Source organism: Galleria mellonella, unplaced genomic scaffold, assembly GCF_026898425.1.
Source record: "Galleria mellonella isolate WM207_F2 unplaced genomic scaffold, CSIRO_AGI_GalMel_v1 utg213, whole genome shotgun sequence".
NCBI classification, from domain to species: domain Eukaryota; kingdom Metazoa; phylum Arthropoda; class Insecta; order Lepidoptera; family Pyralidae; genus Galleria; species Galleria mellonella.
This window is the reverse complement of record NW_026442039.1, coordinates 6,819,975-6,839,473: the sequence shown is the minus strand read 5'-3', so window position 1 is coordinate 6,839,473 and position 19,499 is coordinate 6,819,975. Positions and strand designations below refer to the sequence as shown.

The following is a 19,499-nucleotide window of genomic DNA, read 5'->3' as shown; positions in this document are numbered from 1 at the left end:
AGTAATTTTTTTGCTCGAGATTGAGATGAGTCCAGAGAAGATGTAATATCAATCGGAATATTAGCAAAAAAATCTTCAAAAATATTAACTACATCTTTTGTTGTTGTTATTAATTTATTATCATAATTTAATGTAAATTGATTACAGGCTATTTTAGATCTTCCAGTTTCTTTATTTATAATGCTCCAGATGGTTTTAATTTTGTCAGAAGACTGCTTAATTTGTTTATTAAAATAATTAGACTTAGCCATAATACAAACTTTTTTAAAAATTTTTGAATAATTTTTTACATAAGTGGTGAATTTGTCATCAAATCGATATTTTTTTTGATCGTATAAATCAAACAAAATATTTCTACTTTTAAGTATTCCTACTGTTGCCCATTCCGTGAATTTAGATTTAACATGAACTTCTTTTTTCTTGAAAAATTGTTCATATTCTCCGGATAAAATATTAATTAGCTTGGTGTAAAGATAATCAGGATTATTACTAGATTGTAACAGCAAATCCAATTTATTTTTAATCGCGCTTTTGTATTTATTAATATTGTAAACGTTTATTTGTCTTTTTGATTTTTTATTATTGTTGACTTTATTGATTTGACTGCTAAACTTAACAACTTGACCACAGTGATCTGAAGGAAGTTTATTTATTATGAATTTTTCTGTATACTCGCAGTTACAAAAAACATTGTCAAGACAAGTAGCAGACGTGGCAGTTACACGAGTGGGTTCATGAAAGACATGACATAAATCAAATGACTGAAATAAACTAATAATTTTTGTACATGTGGGTGTGTTACAAAGAATATCAACGTTAAAATCTCCACATACAATAATTTTTTTAATACTATTAAATACTTTTTTTAAAATATCCTCCATCACCCCTTCAAAAACATTGTAATCACTATTAGGAGGCCTGTACACACATATAAGGATATAATTTTCTAGTTCTATACAAGATAATTCTATACAACACTCAATAGAAAGTCTAACAATGTCAGCACGTTCCTTTACTTTAATATTATTTCTTGCAATTATCATAGACCCGCCTCTGTTAACTGACTTTCTATTGAAGCAGCTGACAACGTTATAATTATTTAAATTGAACATCATATTGCTTTCTTTAAGCCAATGTTCTGTGAAACAGACAATATCAATATTATACTTTTCTAAAAATAATTGTATAATTAACTCGCTGCCGGGAAAACTTTGTATGTTCTGATGAACAATTATTAATTCTGATTGCTTTCCCTTTGTCTTTGTGAGCAGTTTAAATCTGCAGTCATAGTACTTATGTCACAAATATTAATAGAATTATCTGTTATGTCAGCATTTTTATGTTTAAGTTTACCATGTAAACTGTTCATGTAGTCAATATTATAAGCCACTAAAGTGGCTATTTTATTTTTAGATGATTTAGAAAGATACATTGTATCTTTTGTCAAATAAAAATCACTAATAAAACTATTAGTATCAAAAAATGTCAAAATGTCACTATGACGACATGTCAATGTATGTAATAAGTTATTCAGGTAATGTACCTTACTGTTAATTTTTTTATGAAGATGTCTATTTGTGTAAGGAAAAGCGCACAATACAATCTTATACACATTTAATTGTAATAAATATTCAATTCCTTTAATTACATCCTGCCTATTTAATTGAATACTATTACCAAAAAATAACACAATTGTGGTCATATTGTTCATTTTCGTAGACTTAATTTTATTTATTATTTGTGTAAATGATGCTTCTGGCATGCAGTAGTTTAATAAATCACCCTTAAGATGATACTTCAATATAGACTCAAAGTTACAGCCTATTCTGTCAGAGAACACCATTGTGCTACTCTTAGGGTTACAGTCACTGGCACAAACACCCTGAACTTCATTTTCCAGCACAGTTACAACTGAATTATTATTTGATATATTTGTGTGATTACATGTACAATGCTTAGTCAACGACTCAAAACGGTCAGACATCAATCAGATCATCCATTGCTAAAATATGCTCCTGGATTTGTTTCTGAGAGATAATATACTTTGTATTTAAATCATGAAGCGAAGATTCTAAACTATTGATTTTTGAAGTTAGGTAGTCTGTATCAATGTCATATAACTTTTGGCTTTCCACTAACTTATTATTACACTTATTAATGTAATCATGCAATTTTAAATTATTCAAAGTGGTTTTTTTCAATAATTGTCCCTTTTTGCAACGCTTATTTAATATATTCCGATTCTTAATTATAAACTTTTTTAGTTTTCTACTAGACTGTTTTGAGGCCGAAAAAATTGCATTTCACGTAATCCTGAAATGTGTAGCTGTGGCCTCTCAATATTTAGAAATCCTCGGAACAGTGTGGTAGCTCAGTGAGGCTTGTGGAGGTCCCAGGAAGCTTTTGCGCTTCTGGGCGGAGCTGGGCTGGCTGTATTAGCCACGACTCATACACACAATGGCCCAAATTAAATCCATGGACAATAGAGTCCAATTTACATTACATTACATTAGTGATCTATTATTGTGCCATACTGCTAATTATAATGCATCATATTGTAAAGTGAAGAGAAATAAAATAACCTTTATTTGCTAACATTTAATAAACTTTTCAAGTATATTAACATATTGAGACATGAGCGCTATACAATTATTTGTAATCACACACTGATTCATATAACTTTCTAATTTTCTAATAGACTCTTTGAGCTTAATTAACTTATCTCTAACCATTGGTGTTATGATGTCATCCAAGTCTTTATTGCTGGAACAAATGGCTGCAGAATACAACAACCTACTCACATCCATAGTTCTATTATAATAGTACTTTACAACCATCAATAAACCATAAAAATTGTAACTTAGGCCTTTCAAATCAATGTATAGATTTTTATTTAAGCCATGATTACTTATAAATAAATTTTGATCCTGTGACAATCTAATTCCCTGTGATCTGAAAAAGATATCGACACTTTCGAACGAGAATGAAACGAAATCCAACTCATTGTTGGGAAGGAAAAATCCGTACTCTGTTATCAGTTTCAAATTATGACTATCCCCATAGCATATGAATACTTGTGAATACGGTTGAAAAATATTTTTAGTAAATATTGAAAACCATACATCCGTAAATAGGACATTGTTCAAATTTGCTATTCTAATATTTTCTATATTACTGCTAACAATTAATTTTGTCTCATTTCTGGCATTAGGACTATGGTTTATCATGTCCAAGTAAGGACACAATGATATCTTTGTATTATCACATATAATATTTAATATTGATTTCTGAATGTTTATCAAATCAATTACTTTGGTTAGATCCATAAAAACACATCTTGTGTTCACTGTAAAATAGGCCCATTCATAAATAGGCATTTTAAAATAATCTTTTAATTTTTTTACAGTTACATCATTACTTGTAGTGCTACTTAAAATTTCCTCAAAAATACAATATGATGTGTTGATAATATCTTTTTGTTTAGAGATCACAGCTAATATGTCGGTATCTACATAATTTAATATATCACCACGCAAAAAATATGGGGTGGTATACTCTTTTGGTAAGCTCTCCAAGTACAGAAACCATTTGCTATTTGAACCTTGAACTTTTAAATAAGTCAAATACAACGCCATTAACGATTGAAATGTGACTGAATGCTTATAATGTTGTAAACAAAGTTTAGTGTTTTCTAAAAAAATATTACAAAATTGTAAATCCATCAAAATTGTTGTCACATTAATTGTTAAATTCAATGGCAGGTTCATCAGTTCTTCTCCAGGTCGTATCTTCTTTTTTGTCAGCACTCCGCGTCCTGTCTCATTAAACACAGCCAGCACTAGTTTATTGTTGCGTCGAATCCCTTGTTTCGATAGCCAAGAGTTAAAGAAAACAATTTCTTTGCATTCCTCACATGTACGAAAATTTCGCACTTTATTTCGATTTCTTTTCCGTTGTGTACGACCCATGATTAAACTGTTTTTATAACGTATACATTACAAAAATTTCATTTATTTGAATTGACAATTTATCATTGATTAATACATTATTGTACATAAAAAACAAAAACAAATTAAATTAAACAAGAAAATTAAACTGTTTTGACATTAATAATGCGTTTTGATCATCCAGGTATAGACAGTAATAAAATAAGATGTCAATGAAATTGAAGAAATTGTCTTAAATTTCATTTTATCTTTTCTACTACTACTATAGTTTTATTAGTAAACTTATATATAATTCAATAAATTTATTGTATTAACAATTTATTAACATTAGAAATTTAAATATGAGCAAAGTTAACATTATTGTGTACCAAAACGCGGAATCGATTTCGCTGGTGTGCGTTCTAAAATACAAAATGTAGGCAACGTTCAATTTAATGTTTTCTGTTCTTTTCTATACATATTTACGGATATTAGTCGATTACTTACGTATTTATAATATAATTTAAAATTTTGTAATTTACTATAAACGCAATTTTTTTTGTTCTTACAAGATATAGATTTTTATAAATTGTTGGTTGTACTTTATTTTAGAACGAGGAACTGACTTTTCCCTCTCACTCTTCATCTTTCGCACCTCACCCGTCACTTCAATCAAAATCAAATTTCAACCGTTTGTTTTTGTTAGGAACTACTTAGATTTTGTAGAAAACTTTTATTTTGTTACTGCATTTTATTTTGAAAACTTTTAATTGAAATGTCTCAGCAACAGACCAAAAATATTATAACTCTTCGAGGCTCCGCACAAATTATATGTGAATATCTCAGTAAGTAAAATATATTAAGATTTGAATACTGATTGTTTCTGATATAGAATTCAAATAAAAAGTTTAATTTGTTGTTAAGTAATTATATTTAAATTATGTGATTTTTAATTAATTGTTTTCAGAGTTCGCTATGAATTCAGTATTATTCCAAAGAGGTCTCTATCCAGCTGAAACTTTTAAAGCTGAGCAACACTATGGAATCACGTTACTGCTTTCTGAAGACGCACAAATTAAGAATTTCCTTACCAATCTTTTAACTCAAAGTGAAGGTACGTATATTTATTGTAAATTGATAGTATGATTAAATAAAGTAATATATTAATAAGGGTGTAAAATCTCTTAAGATGCGATGCAAAAAATACGTTATAGAACCTTGTTTACCATCAGATGGACCGTATTGTATCACCATAATAGTAGTACAAAAAATGTTCTATTCTTCCACAAATTGTTATAACAAATCTATTTATCATAACAATTATAAGTTTATAAACAAGTTTAAGTTTGTTGCTTAATTATGCTTCATTTAATAATCAATTGTGATTAAATTTGTAATTTACCACAGTAGTAAAATACTTTTATTTTATTTATTAATTTTATTATATTTTTTAAATTAATTATTTGTTATAAAACACTTTTTACTGTGGTAAAATTAACCCCACCAACGCTATTGATACACACTGGTGGGGTACCAGTGAGAGGTGATAGATGAGGATGAAAAAGCTGGTCAGATAGCCCATCATGATGAATTTAGTGATAAATTAGTCACTATAGGTTTCCAGGGGGAACCATACGCATATCAACCTGATAGAGTATATTGATAGCAATAAAGACTAATTTCCCTATTATTTCCATGATTACTGTTCCATGTTCACCTATTAAAAAATTCTAAATATGGTCTCAAACTTTTTGACACCAGTGTGTGACATACACAAGTAGTTGTTAGTAAATTTTATACCATAATAAAAGGTTTTTTTTATTATACAACTTAGAATGGCAAACAAGCTGATGGCCCACCTAATGGGAAGTGGTAACTGTCACCTATAGACATGAGCAGTATCGTGGACATAACAGAGTATACTGTTTCGCCCATGATATCCCCCATGCATTGCCGTTCCTGAGGCCTTAGGTGTTATTCATCTGTAGCCTGTAATTTTAAAGGTGTTTCTTTTTTCTCAAAAAATGTACAGTTTTATTTTTAAAATAATTAAGTAAAATTACATTAAAACTACAAAATAATTTTATTTTTATTCCAGAATGGATAGTCAACAAGAAAGTAAGTAAATTATCACTCATAATATTAGATGTTGCTAACAAAGAGGTGCTGGAATGTTGGGACTTCAAGGTTGAATATGAAGAAGGGGATACCGCACTATCAAAGGAAAGGAATGAGACTGTAGGCAATAAGGATTTGAAGAAGATCCAACAAGAAATCAGAGACGTAATGCTTCAAGTTGCAGCGACGATTTCATACTTGCCCTTCCTCGATCGACGTTGTTCGTTCGATGTTCTCGTTCATGCTAAGACGGATTGTGATATACCCGAACAATGGGCAGAAGCGGAGCCCATATCTATTACTAACGCTCAGAATGTACAATTAAAATCGTTTACTACTAGTCTACATAAAATGGAAACAGTCGTTACGTATAAGCTATTTGATTAGTTTTAATTGGTATTTTGTTTCTGCACCAGTGATATGTAGATATAGGATGAAATGGAAACTATTAGAATCATTTTAAGAAAGTGTTACATCAATAAGTTGAAATAGATTATATCTAGATTCTATATTAAAATAAAACATATACCAGTTTTTAAGTGAGAATTTAAATAGACAACAGTGAAAACTACATTCAATTTGGTGCAGTGCTTTTTATGTGATAGCAGAACAAACATACAGACAGATAGACGAAGTTTATAAAAATTATTGTTTTGGCAAGCTAAAGCAAAAGCAAAGCCCAGCAATACAAGTACTGATCCTACAATACAATCATATTAAAATTCAATACAATCAATATATACACATACATACAGACATTAAAAAAAAATACTGAAAAAAAAATTGTTTTCACTAGTACAATGCACCCTTAAATGATTCTAATGACTTCATTTTCATTCTGGAAATCATAATTGTCCCACAAAGTGTGAAGTTAGAAGTTGAAAATCAATGGAGATTGCAAATTGAATGCCAAAATTGATTGTTTTGTTAGATTCAAATAATCTTTATTTAAATTGACATGTTTTCACATTTCAATTTAATTGACAATTGACATTGTTTGTTTCAAATATGTATGCCTTGAATGGGTGAAAATTAAATGGTGCACCAGTGAAGTATGATAGGTGAGGATTAAAACACATCAGTTCATCCATCGTGACAAATTCGTCAAAATTTATCTAAGGTGCACTTTGTTGATGTTGGTCAATTGATCCAATGTGACAAATTGATTGAAAATTAACCTAGGGTTCATTGTTGATGTCGACTTGCTAGTAGTGGGGGTCACTAGTTCCCAATACTAACAATCCGATACCAACTCTCTTCTCTGAGTGTAAATTAGATAGATGCAATTCGACGATTGTCAAAAAGCCTTATCTATCAGATTTTATAATTAATTATCTGTGCAAGTAACATTAATAACAGGAAAGAAAATTAATCTCGGTTTAAAATGTCGTTAGTAACGCAACCTCAGTTTGATTTTAAACTAAATCTTAGTTACACGTTGAGGACACAACGTGTAAATATAAATAATGTAAACTGTGTATTCCTTTATTAGAATATTTATTTTTATGTGATCCACGATCTTGCTTGAGTTCATTCATTGGCCACATATTTAGCAGTAAAAAAAAAAACAATTACTCTATAATAAATGCGTACAGTTTGTTTTTAAATATTTATTATTATCGCAGTATAGAAAGGATAAAATGGTTTCCCTTTTATTATCTATTTATTAATCTATTTTAATTTATAGTACAAAATATTTTATTTTATGTGATTCTAAATAAGCACATATTCTATAAATCGTGTCTGAATTCTTATACAATTAAAATTATTAAATTATATTTTTTAAACATGAAATATGTTCGATTCCAAAACTGATTAGACACCAAATTGTTTTTTTTTTACATCATAATATAATAAATTCTTTATAACTGGAAGTGACGCTTGGAATTCCATAAAGTTACAGACATAAGTGCGAAAGTGAGTTTGTTTGTTACCTTATAGCGCCTTAACCGCTTTACCAATCAATATGAAAAAGTATAGATGATATACATAGGTTATTTTTTATCCCAGTCAATAAACATATCCTAAGGGCCTACCATGAAATGTTTCCCGAAATTTCGGAGCCAACCGAAACGCAAATTTGATGTTAAAATTACATAATACATACCATTTTGAAATATTAAAAATGTTAAAATATTGTTCCTTTGGACTTTTATGATAGGATGTATGACGAACGAAATGTTAAACTCCATTTATTGATCCGATTTTGGTATAAATAAAAACACGAAATTGAGTCCGAAATTTTGGAATTTCATTTCATGGTAGACTTGCAAGTCACGCGGACAAAGTCGCGGGTAAATATAAACTAAGGATTTTGATAAATAAATACTAATAAATTTTTACCTACAAATATCTGCATGTTATTGAATTTGGTAAAATATGCTGGATATTAAAAAAAAAAAACATATTATTATGTAACTGTGTTTTTGTCAAATAAATCATTAATTTATTAATAGAAGCTAGTACAAAATAATTTATTATTGAATGCCAGATAATCATTATTTGATTACAGATCATTCTAATTAGGCATAAGTTTGATTATTTGATGACCACAATTAAGTAAATAAATATGCCACTGTTCCTTTTTTACCTCATGATGTCATAAGAGGCAAAGCACATACTATATTGTCCTGAAATTATTGCCTAAAAATTGCTTATTTAAATGCCTTTTCACATCTTTACAATATTTAATATAGTTATCAATAATTAAGACCTATTTATTTTACATTTCAATATTAAAAAATATATTTCTCTTCATCCCACCCATTATCTGTCCACTGCTGTATACTGCAGTACCTCTCCCATAGACTGCCATAAATTGCATTTTTTTTTTGTTGGATGAAAATGGATTGGTGACCCCGCCCGCGCTAACGGGATACGCTGGCGGAGCACCAGTGAAGGGTGGTAGATGAGAATGAAAACAGGCCAGTTAGCCCATTATGATGAATTCATCAGGAATTAGCCATGATAGTTTCCAGGGGGAACCGCGAGGAGGTCGACCTGGTTAGGTATATTGCTAGCAATGGGATTTTTAGTCTCCATTATTAACAATCCCTTTCCCCCCTATAAAATACATTGTAGGGAGTCAGTGGATGCAGGTGGCTCAGGACCGTTCCTTATATCTCCAACATGGGACCAATTAATTTTAAGCTTTATCACAATAGATATAATATCCGTTTTCCACAACAACCCTATTTTTATGTAAACAGTATTTATGTATTAATGTGTAAGGTAGCTAAGAGTTATAACAATTGTAAGTAGATTTTGAACTTTCAATTGGATTAAACTGTTTTTATTTTTTTATTTATATTGTGTGTCTTTAATTTTATCGATATATTTTTTTTTAATTTCATATATTTTTTTCATTCATTCATTTCAGCTATTATCCGTCCACTGCTGGACATAACCCCCCCCCCCCCCCCCCCCCCATAATTTCATATAATTATTTTCTTTAATGTATTACGCTCTTAACTTTCTTAATTATACAATACTATCATACCTAGGTACTTATATAACAATTAGTCCATTACCCTAAGGTTGTCTTGAAAACATTGCTCTCAGCAATAAGACCCCCTTACTGTACTTATACAATTGTATCGTTATATTTATTTTCTCAAACATGCTTGGAAATGTGAGCATTATTTTGACAATCTTCTTCGAGATAAATCAAAATTGCCGCACTGGCCAGATACATGCGGGCAACGGCTGGCAAAAGTTGTATGAAAATCCATATCTGTGTTGTGTTTTGCGGCAGATACATTACTATGTAAACTCGTATCTGTCCTGTGGAAATGGAATGACCTTTTACCTCGAAATTTTTATTTAAATTTCGAACTGGCTTGCAAATAGGATGCTCTTTATTGAAAAAAAAAGGAACATTATGGCGCGTGAAAAATTATTATTGTTCGTTATTCGTCATTGAACTTAAAAAGTAAAATTGTGTTTTCTACTTCCGCGCATTATTTGAGAAAAGTACTATACAAGCCTTGGCCATAACTAGGCATTGATGGACTCACATATGTGTGCCTCGGCTACGCCTCTGTCCACATTTGCACATTCGTCCATCAATGCCTCAATTGCTGGCCGCTGCAGTAATGTACTATAATTGTTTTGCATATTTCCTATATTGTGTAATGCAAATAAAGTATACTCATTAATTCATATAGGAAAGGTTATAATAAAGTACATGTTGAATTTCAATTCATTTATTATATAACAAAGCCCTTACAAAATAGCGTTTACAAGCTACAATAAATAACGTCTATTCAGCAAATAATACTGTACAAAACTGTTAATACAACTTAACATTTTAACTCTGACGCCTATTCGAGATCTTAAATAGAAAAATATGAGATTTTCGTAGCATCTGTCCCTTGGTTGTGCAAGCACTAAATGCTTGTTTCAAGCGCTTTTTTTTTTCTTGAGCATTCTTGTGTGGGTGTAACATCTCGACATTGACAGTTGGCGAGACCCTAATAGTCGTGTAGATAATTCTATTCAAATAATTAAGAGCCTCATTTTGTAAAATCAAACTGGTTGTCATTTCATTTGGGATTTAATTGGCAAAGAAGTAAAAAAATATGCTTTCAAATTGGTGTATTGTCTTGCCCTTCTGTTACATTATCTGGCTGTTTTGATTTTTGTCAAACATTGACCACTGAATTTAACAAGTATCTACTATTTATTCTTATATCATTTTCCAAAATATTAGTATCGAGTTTTAGTGACCGTTTATGACGGTCAAATAGCGGTACAAATTGTAAACTTTAATATAGTTTTAGTTTTCCAAAGAGGACACAATTTTGTATGTAAAATAATTTTATTTTTAATAAAATATATTTTTTATTGAGATACCTTAAAAATAGAAAATAAAAAAAAAATCACAGACATTCGAGACCACAACAAACTATCATTATGAATTAGTAAGTTTTGGTACACTTTTGTTTTTTTTTCCTGCTTCTAAGGTATATCAAAAAAGAGATTTCTTAAAAAAAATATCTGCATAAATTCGCTCCAAATTCTGGAGGTTTTACGAACTATTTGCAAGACAGCGTCTAACAAATCATTGTCAGAAAATTAAATCCACTATTTCAAAGTCGGTAATTATAATTTTTCTGTTTATGTTAGAATTATACATAAAAATCGTTCGTCTCTTAATGCAATTCATAATTTTTAATGTTTTTCTATATAAATTTTAATTCGAAATATTAGGGCGTCTTTATTTCTCGTCTAATAATTTTTGCATTCATATATTTACATCGAAATTAAGCAGCTATATTTTTTTTTCAGCTAATCATAATAAGCACCATTGTTTTTCAAGGAACTTTATATCTATTCCAGTGGCTTTCAAAGTTTACTACTCAAAATTATATAGGTACAGTCACATACAACATGTATTGTCTTTATCATAATAATATAATAGGAAGTACTTCAAAATTTTGTTCTACAAGTTAGTATTATAAAATAGGCTCGTTTAATTTAAATGTGTTTATAGATTATCTACGATAACATACTCGTAGCAGGCCCCTCTAAAATCTAAAGTGAGCGAGTAAAAATATTTGTTTCGATCAAGAAATATAATACTTTCGGCTGGACCGCTATGAACACGTTTCCTCATAATCACAAACGGAGCACCACGTCTGTGTATAATTAAATAATTAATTACAATTGATTTATATTTATACTACACTACAATTAAAATTATAGAATTAACTATCTACATTTTACATTTAAACTTCACAAAGACGTCAGCAGAAATCTGCTCTTTCTTCTTGTCCAATACATTAGCTTTATCTCTAATTATTATATGACCACACACGTTGAAGTAAAAATTTTGACGTGTCATGTTAACGTAGACAATCTATACACTTACTAGGGGGAAGGGAGTGTTAGTAATGGGGAGGTTAGTCCCCATCGCTATCAATATACCTTATCAGGTCGACCTCCACGCGATTTCCCCTGGAAACCCTTGTGACTAATTTATCGTTGAATTCGTCACGATGGGCTAACTGACATGCTTTTTCATCCTCACCAATCACCCCTCACTTGTGCTCCGCCAGTGTATACCGATTGCGCAGGCGAGGTTACCATTCCATTATCATCCATAAAAAAATCTATACACTTAATATCATACATACATGACTGTACCTACCAATGTATACATAGTTTAAAGCTTTACAAGGCGACAAATCTCGTATTTATTATCTTATAATAATAAACCGAGCTTATTATAACATAAATTTAATAATTTTGTTAATGAATATTTTTATTTTTTAATAATCGGTCACTGTGCAAGTGGTCTAATGACGTCAATGTGTATGTTTTAAAATCTCTTAAGAACCCTACCATAAGTTTGATCAGCTAATTTAACTCTACAGATGTGACGCCAGTCGTATCGAGTCTGTGATGTTTGTTCACTCATGACAGAGACAATTGTCGACTTATTGTTTTGTTTGCTAATTTAATTATATTACTAACATGTTATTTGTGAATGTGAAAATTCATGGTAGGGCATAGTTGTTGTTCTAAGATACCAGTGTTGCCAACTTTTATGAAAAATATCGGTAATTATTGAATACTTACATTTAAAATGTTTTTTATATTGTCCATTATAAAAGTAAATTCTGATTCCTCTATGTGAATTATATTTATGTAGATACAAGTATTTCGTAACTATGGGGTCGATTCTACCATTTCCTTAAACCTGTCTTTTAACCTATAATTTTAATTTAATAGTTTCACCTAATTATTGTTCTATGGACTATCAAACATACTAAAATAATTATTTGAACTTAAATTTATTAAAAATTGAGTTTATATTGGTTCTTAGAATAAGAATTTCCCTGTGACAACAAGTTAAAGTTTTAATTTTAGAAATAGGTCTAAAGAATTGGCGCTTCAGAATCGACCCCTATGACATTCTCGATACTTCCACAGATGATAGTTCAAATGAAGCTTGTGATATTTTATGCGACAAGGTATCTACGTACTATTACATGTAACAGTTCCTACGATTTTAATATTGGGGTTATACAGTTGGGATAACCCAAGACATAAAGCTTGTGCATGTTATCCCCACTATAGTCAGTCATAAAAGATACCTACTACTTCGGGGCAGATTTAACCGGCCAACAATTTTTTTTTATTATTTTTGGTTGGAGTACCCAACAATTTCTCTTGAAATATCTTTATACCTTAATTATTAGGAGTTGAAAATGAAAAAATATAGATTATAAATAGTAGTCGTTTAAGATAAGAGAACACATTATTTATCGCTATATTGTAGGGTTTTCAAAGTGTTGGTCGCGACCTTCCAGGGGTTCCCAAGCTTCTACAAGAAGGTCGCGGAAGGTCACGGAGCCGTAAAAAATAAGTTTCACAACTTAATCGAGTCGATATCTACTTTAGGGACTTCATTATGTAATATTTATTTATTGTATTTAACTGATAATTAATTATGAAAATAAAAATGTATGGATATTTGTAAACTAAAGTACAATACAGGCTGGAAACCGCGGAGCGTAGGTGGGTCACAAAATACTTTTACATATAAAGGGGGTCACGCCATGAAAAAGTTTGGAAAACACTGGTATATTGGATCGTAATATGCTCGTTGAAATGTATGCATATCGAGTCTCACGTTAAGTACAACGGTAATAACATGAGAACATTTATTATCTCTTTCCCAAATTTCTCGATTATGCATTAGCATTATGATTACGTATTATTTTATTATTTTATTAGGAAAGAACTTTTTGATTTTGGCCGGTTATAAATCGTGCCCCTGTGTGTAGGTAATAGTATGTTTTCTACGAATTATCATTTACGTTAACACTTGAAAGCTATTCAAAAAATGAAGGCCTCTAGTAAGATTACAATTATGCAGGAATGCTTAATTTTTCTTAGATTAGCAAATTTCCATCGGCATTAATCGGGTCGTTTCAATCGTTCATCACCATAACGGTTCGCCTTTACCTGTCGACAGAAAAATGTATATAAATATTTAATTTATATATGTATATTATTTGTATACAAATAACACCTAATAAGTGAAATTGATACGATTTGAATTCGGCGACAGGAGCCTTTAGTATTCCCTAATTATATTTGCATGCCATCATTTAAGATGGCATTTAATATTATTTTCCAGGGTAATTAGCCCCTTAAAAAACGTGCATATGGACCCTATGTTTTTGTTTAACTTTTAAGACCCCTAGTGAAGTTTATTTTAATTTAAGATATGAAAAGAACTCCTGTGCAAAGTATCATGGTTCTAGATCGATTTAAGCTGTGAGTAGTCGGTCAGTCGGTGTTGTCAGTTTTTGTATATATAACTGGCGACATCTGTGTTATCTGTCAAAATTCGAACAATGAAAAAATTTATGATAAATTAGATAAATTATAGCCAATTACAATTTTAATCTTGCAATAAGTTTACAATTAAATTATTTGTAATTGGAATACGACAGTAAAAATAAGGTTAGCAAACCTGTTACGTTCTTTGTTGTATAATTTTGAAAATTGACAGATAAGACAGTTGTTCTCAAACTTTGTAACTGTTCGTAAGTAGAAGATTTCTGTTCACCATAATAATAATATGTTACCGTCACTGTCCCCCCACATGCAATGTTAACTACATATAGATGTTATCTCACAACAAATAGTAAGTTTAAATATATAGACATGAAGTATATAGGACATGCATTCAGCATGCTTATATCTTTATTAGTCACTACAGTTTTATGAAGCATTAGTTAATAAATACATTAATTAGAATTTGTAGAAAAAATGTAACTTCTTTGCAGTTTAATATTATAATTAAAAGTATGTTTTAATATATTATAAGTAATAAGTATCATATATACATAAAAAGAATTATTAAATGCAAATAAATTATAAAAGAAAAAAAAATATAGTATATTATTAGGAAGAAATTAGTAAAATTACATCTTATAATTTTTATTAATTTAATTTATATACAATGTTCTTTTGACAATATGAATAAATAAGGTTTTAATTGAATAATAGATAAATAAATAACATAAATACTTGAAAATATAATATAAAAATAAAAAAAAATGTTAAATTTTTTCTTATTAGCAAATGAGTGCGGAGCGTTATTACAGTGCACGACAAAAATTTTGAATAATACATACCATTTTCAAATAAGTCCCGCCCATCCAATTTCATCATTCGTCTATTACAAAGGAATTAGGTGTATTATGTGAAAAACAAAACAAATTATCGCCTCTCTGTTAATTCCAACACTCATTCTTTAATTGTAATTTGGTATAACCATTACATTGACATATTATGTTTTGCACCTTAATATTTGTTGTGAGAGTAAAGGTTGAAGGCACAATGACATCATACAAATAAATAAACGGAAACTGCACTATGGTTTCTTAAAAATAAAAAAAAAACTAAGCTATGACGTCACTTCGCCTTTGATGTAATGCCCTAAAATCCTCAAGTTCTTTTAAAATAAATATTCCCTTCTCTAAATTATATATAAATATTAAACTACATATTCTATGACCTTTATACAAACTGAAATATTAATAACAAACATTTTTCATAATATGTTGGGCCCCAAATAGCGAATTAGAAAGATTTTTTTTTCACTAATACAGTTATAATTATAGTACAATGAAGAAAAAAAAAAAACAAAAAAGAAAAATTCGCTATATCCACAACCATTCGACCAATTAACCGCATACTTTATTAATAAGTTTAATATAAATTAATTTACTCAGACCTACCTAGCTATATTAAAACTGCCTTCTGACTAGGTGGAGTATATTGGGCCGCCAAATTGTGGAAATTAAATCTTTTAGTGTTGACCTTTCATGACCCAGCCTACTGTCTTGTACAAACATCAAGGACTTTACTACACTCAAATATATAAATGACCATAAATATCTTATCTTTTTTTTATATTTTATAACATTAATGTCTTAGTCAGATATATGATAGAAAAAAAAAACACACTTCGTAGTCTATGGAGCGTATTATTTTTTTGTGGACCATAGATTATGTTTATGCTACAGTTTATTGATATAGACGTTAGGATCGTTCCCGAGACGCCATTTTGTAATCCCATCTCTAAAATTAAAATTAGATATCACAGTGAAGTCTATATTTTAAGGACTGATAGAACAACGCCTTCAACTTGTATGACCACAGAGTGTTTGTGTTCAGAGATTTAAGATATAGATGTTATTTCTATTATTGTTATGGGATTTAAATATTATTATTATTATTCCTTTTAATTATACATATGTGATGCTTTCCTGAGTAAGCGCATTGGGAGACTGTAAAACTTACCCAGTTGATGAAATAAATAAATAATTATTATAAACTTAGTTTATTAAGGCCCATAAGATAATATTTAGGTGAAACTATCATATTAAATTTAAAGATAGATTCAGAGAATAGCGTCTCAGAATCGACTCAGTGTATCAAATCACTTACTAGTATCATTATATATTTGACAGTGTAATAATGATTTTAAACATGGAAACAGCAAGCAATTGTATCTCAATTTTTTTAAATTCAAAAAGGAATTTATCAACAAAATAGCTATGCTGTTTTTTAATGAAAACTTAAATAGTGTATAAGTACTTAATATAACTTTGTTCAAACTATACGCACACAATGGGCTGGGTTTCTAGTTTCTATTATTTTAATAATAAAAATCTTATTCTAACATATATGTACATTAAGTGCAAGTCTCTTCATCTGAACATTACATTACTAGAAGTTATAAAACCTTAATAGTTAATTATAAAAATACAATATAATCGCAATATTACAAATATGTGTAAAATATGTACAACTTCAATAATAAGTAGGTATATATTTAAAGAAAACAACGTGATTATTGTAATATAAAATCGTTATAGCGTGTTTTAATTAAAATTATAATAGGCTAAATGAAAATGGAAACATTTTAACTCGATTATCACCATTTTTTTTTTGTATCGGCACAATTCGTTACACTAGATTATTAAATGTCATGTGAATTTCAGTTCTGTTATAGCAATTAGAAGTAATAATTAAAATATCGGAACTGTTAATATCGTAAAAGTAAATCACGACTTAAAAATAAAATCTCACTGGCCAGCATCGCTTACATAGGATCAAAGAAAAAAGAAATGCATCAACAAGTCAACAAAAGTGAACAACGTCTCGATAGAATCATCGTGTCTTCTCGCAGTTACAGTGAGATATACGAGATTCTCTTAAAAAAAAAAAAGGAAAAAATGAAGAAAGAAACAGCTGGCCTCTACTAAGATTAATTAATAATAGGCATCCTAACAAATCGCAGTTGTAGATCCACAGACATGCGATACTACAACTCCAAAATGCTATAATAATTAGATTAACTAATTTATTTACAAGATAATATTAAAAAAAAAAACGGATAAAATGCAAACAGTCCACAGTGGATCGCCCTCGGAACGTTGCGAGCTAAAATTTAAAATTGGAACGAGGTGGGTAGTGCGCCGGCGCATCGCTGGCTAACAGTAGTAGGACGTCGAAAGCCCCAGTTTGCATAAGTAGGGATAGTGATACCTACTGCTTCTATTCGATACGTCCTTGTTCTCGCAGCGCTGGCCGTTGAACCCTTCTGGACATCTGCAAGGGATGAAAAAAAAAATAGCATTCAAACGCTCTATAATAACAAATCCTACTAAAGTAGTTAAAGATGTTATTTCTAGTTTTTTTTTTAATTAATGGTAATGGAATGGTAATACCTGCGTTATTTGTATATTTTTTTATTTTTTTTTTATACAATTTAGAATGGCAAACAAACTGACGGCCCACCTGATGAAAAGTGGCAACCGTCGCCTATAGATATGAACAGTACCATGGACATAACAGAGAATACTGTTTCGCCCATGATACCCCCCATGCGTTGCCATTCCTGAGGACTCAGGTGTTATTCCTCTGTACCCAATAAATTCACGCCATATTCCACCCTTAACTAATCATAGAAGAGGATGAAAGCTGGTCAGTTAGTGTATTGTGGTGAATTCACTAGAAATTAACCACTGTGGTCTCCAAGGGCAATATTACTTAGCCATAGAAAAAGTTTTTGTACAAAGACTTCGTCATTGCCACGGAGTTAAATTATATCTTTCACTATCATCATAATCATCTCAGCCATTATGCGCCCACTGCTGGATATTTCCTCGTAGTTGCCACGCTTGGTAGGCGAGTTGGCTACCTCCAACCTTCTCCAGTTAGGCTTTGAAGATGTTTTAAGAGGGACGCTGCTGCCCATCCCTCGCCCTCGCTTAGTTGCTTACGACACCCACGGGAAAGGAAGGGGTGGCCTATTCTATGCCGGGAACTATACGGCGAAAATTATATCTTTACTTTCTTAAAGTATGAAAGTGAAGTTGTTCATTTGTTACCTCTTAGTTGCTGTGTCAATTGTGACGAAATTTACCATACAAATACTATTTGGGATGGAGTAGGACATGGGCTGTTTACCTACGGCACGCAGACGAAGTGGCGGGTAAAAGCTAGTATGAAATAAAGTGGAAAGAAGGGATTGTTGGTAATGAGAATTAGTAGTCGCCTTGCTAGCAATATACCTTGTCAGCTCGACCTCCTCGTGGTTTCCCTCAGGAAACTATCATGATTGATTTATTGTTAAATTTATCACGGTGGGTTAACTGACTTGCTTCATCCTCACCAATCCCCCTTCACTGGTGCCCCGCCAATGTATACCAATAGCGCAGACGGCGTTACCATTCCATTTTTATTCCATTAAAAAGGTAAGAAATAAATTTACTTGCAAGCCTGCTCTTGAACTTGCTCGAAGAATAAACATGTTCCCCCGTTGAGGCAGTAGGGGTACGCTGGGTCGGCTGTCGGACACGGCGCGCCCGAAGTCGCTGTGGACGAATTACATTTAATAATTAATAAAAATTTTACATAATATATGAGACATACATATAATAATTTTAATAAAAAACTTGAAACCGCAATCATCAAATGTTGAGGCAGTGTAAAAGAGGGTACTTATTTATTTATTTATTTTATTTATGCTTTATTGACAGACGTAAATAAATGTACAAATTCGAGTTTAACTCCAAAAGAGTTCTCTTTCAGTAAACCCAAAGTGGAATGGAGCATCATTGTCAGCGGGTAGAGCGATATACTATATTGTGATAAATTTTAAACAAAAAAAATTAAACAAACATAAATTCATACATAACTATATCATGTATGTATACATAAATATATACTTACACACACACACACATGCACGCACACACGCACACGCACACACACACACACACACACACACACACACACGCATGGACACACGCTCGCTCGCACGCACGCACGCACGCACATATATATTACGCACTAAAACATACAGTAATAACAAGAAGTAAAGGCGAATCTTTAAATTTATCACTTTGATAGGAGAGATAT

The 19,499-nt window shown here is 30.7% G+C and overlaps 3 protein-coding genes across 4 annotated transcripts in view; 1 reads left to right on the top strand and 2 right to left on the bottom strand.

Moving 5' to 3' along the window:
• Window positions 1-2,583: 2,583 nt before the first annotated feature.
• Window positions 2,584-4,127, bottom strand: LOC113513159 (SET domain-containing protein 4). Its single transcript, XM_026897140.3, has one exon. It carries the CDS (start codon window positions 3,966-3,968, stop codon window positions 2,592-2,594), a length of 1,377 nt encoding a protein of 458 aa, XP_026752941.1. The 5' UTR covers window positions 3,969-4,127; the 3' UTR covers window positions 2,584-2,591.
• A 325-nt stretch (window positions 4,128-4,452) lies between these two features.
• LOC113513160 (mitotic spindle assembly checkpoint protein MAD2A) lies at window positions 4,453-9,396 on the top strand. Its single transcript, XM_026897141.3, has 3 exons — window positions 4,453-4,771; window positions 4,894-5,040; window positions 6,025-9,396. Exons 1-3 carry the CDS (start codon window positions 4,702-4,704, stop codon window positions 6,429-6,431), a joined length of 624 nt encoding a protein of 207 aa, XP_026752942.1. The 5' UTR covers window positions 4,453-4,701; the 3' UTR covers window positions 6,432-9,396.
• Window positions 9,397-10,233: 837 nt separating this feature from the next.
• Window positions 10,234-19,499, bottom strand: part of LOC113523158 (protein vein) — a 114,413-nt gene continuing 105,147 nt past the window's right edge. Inside the window, exons 4-6 of one of the 2 annotated variants that reach the window (XR_008252799.1) lie at window positions 18,850-18,952; window positions 15,200-17,684; window positions 10,234-14,018 (exon numbers count right to left, since the gene is read on the bottom strand). Coding sequence is in view for 1 of the 2 variants with exons in the window: in XM_052894519.1 (XP_052750479.1) it covers window positions 13,996-14,018; window positions 17,626-17,684; window positions 18,850-18,952 (185 nt within the window). In the remaining variant the exon portion in view is untranslated. The remainder of the gene's footprint in view (window positions 14,019-15,199; window positions 17,685-18,849; window positions 18,953-19,499) is intronic. The other variant, XM_052894519.1, reaches the window with a different exon arrangement.

Bases quoted from the DNA above. Each gene is read 5' to 3' on its own strand.
- LOC113513159 (XM_026897140.3), bottom strand. From the start codon at position 3,968: ATGGGTCGTACACAACGGAAAAGAAATCGAAATAAAGTGCGAAATTTT.
- LOC113513160 (XM_026897141.3), top strand. From the start codon at position 4,702: ATGTCTCAGCAACAGACCAAAAATATTATAACTCTTCGAGGCTCCGCA. The intron at 4,772-4,893 runs GTAAGTAAAATA...AATTGTTTTCAG, and splicing joins AATTATATGTGAATATCTCA to AGTTCGCTATGAATTCAGTA. The intron at 5,041-6,024 runs GTACGTATATTT...TTTTTATTCCAG, and splicing joins TCTTTTAACTCAAAGTGAAG to AATGGATAGTCAACAAGAAA.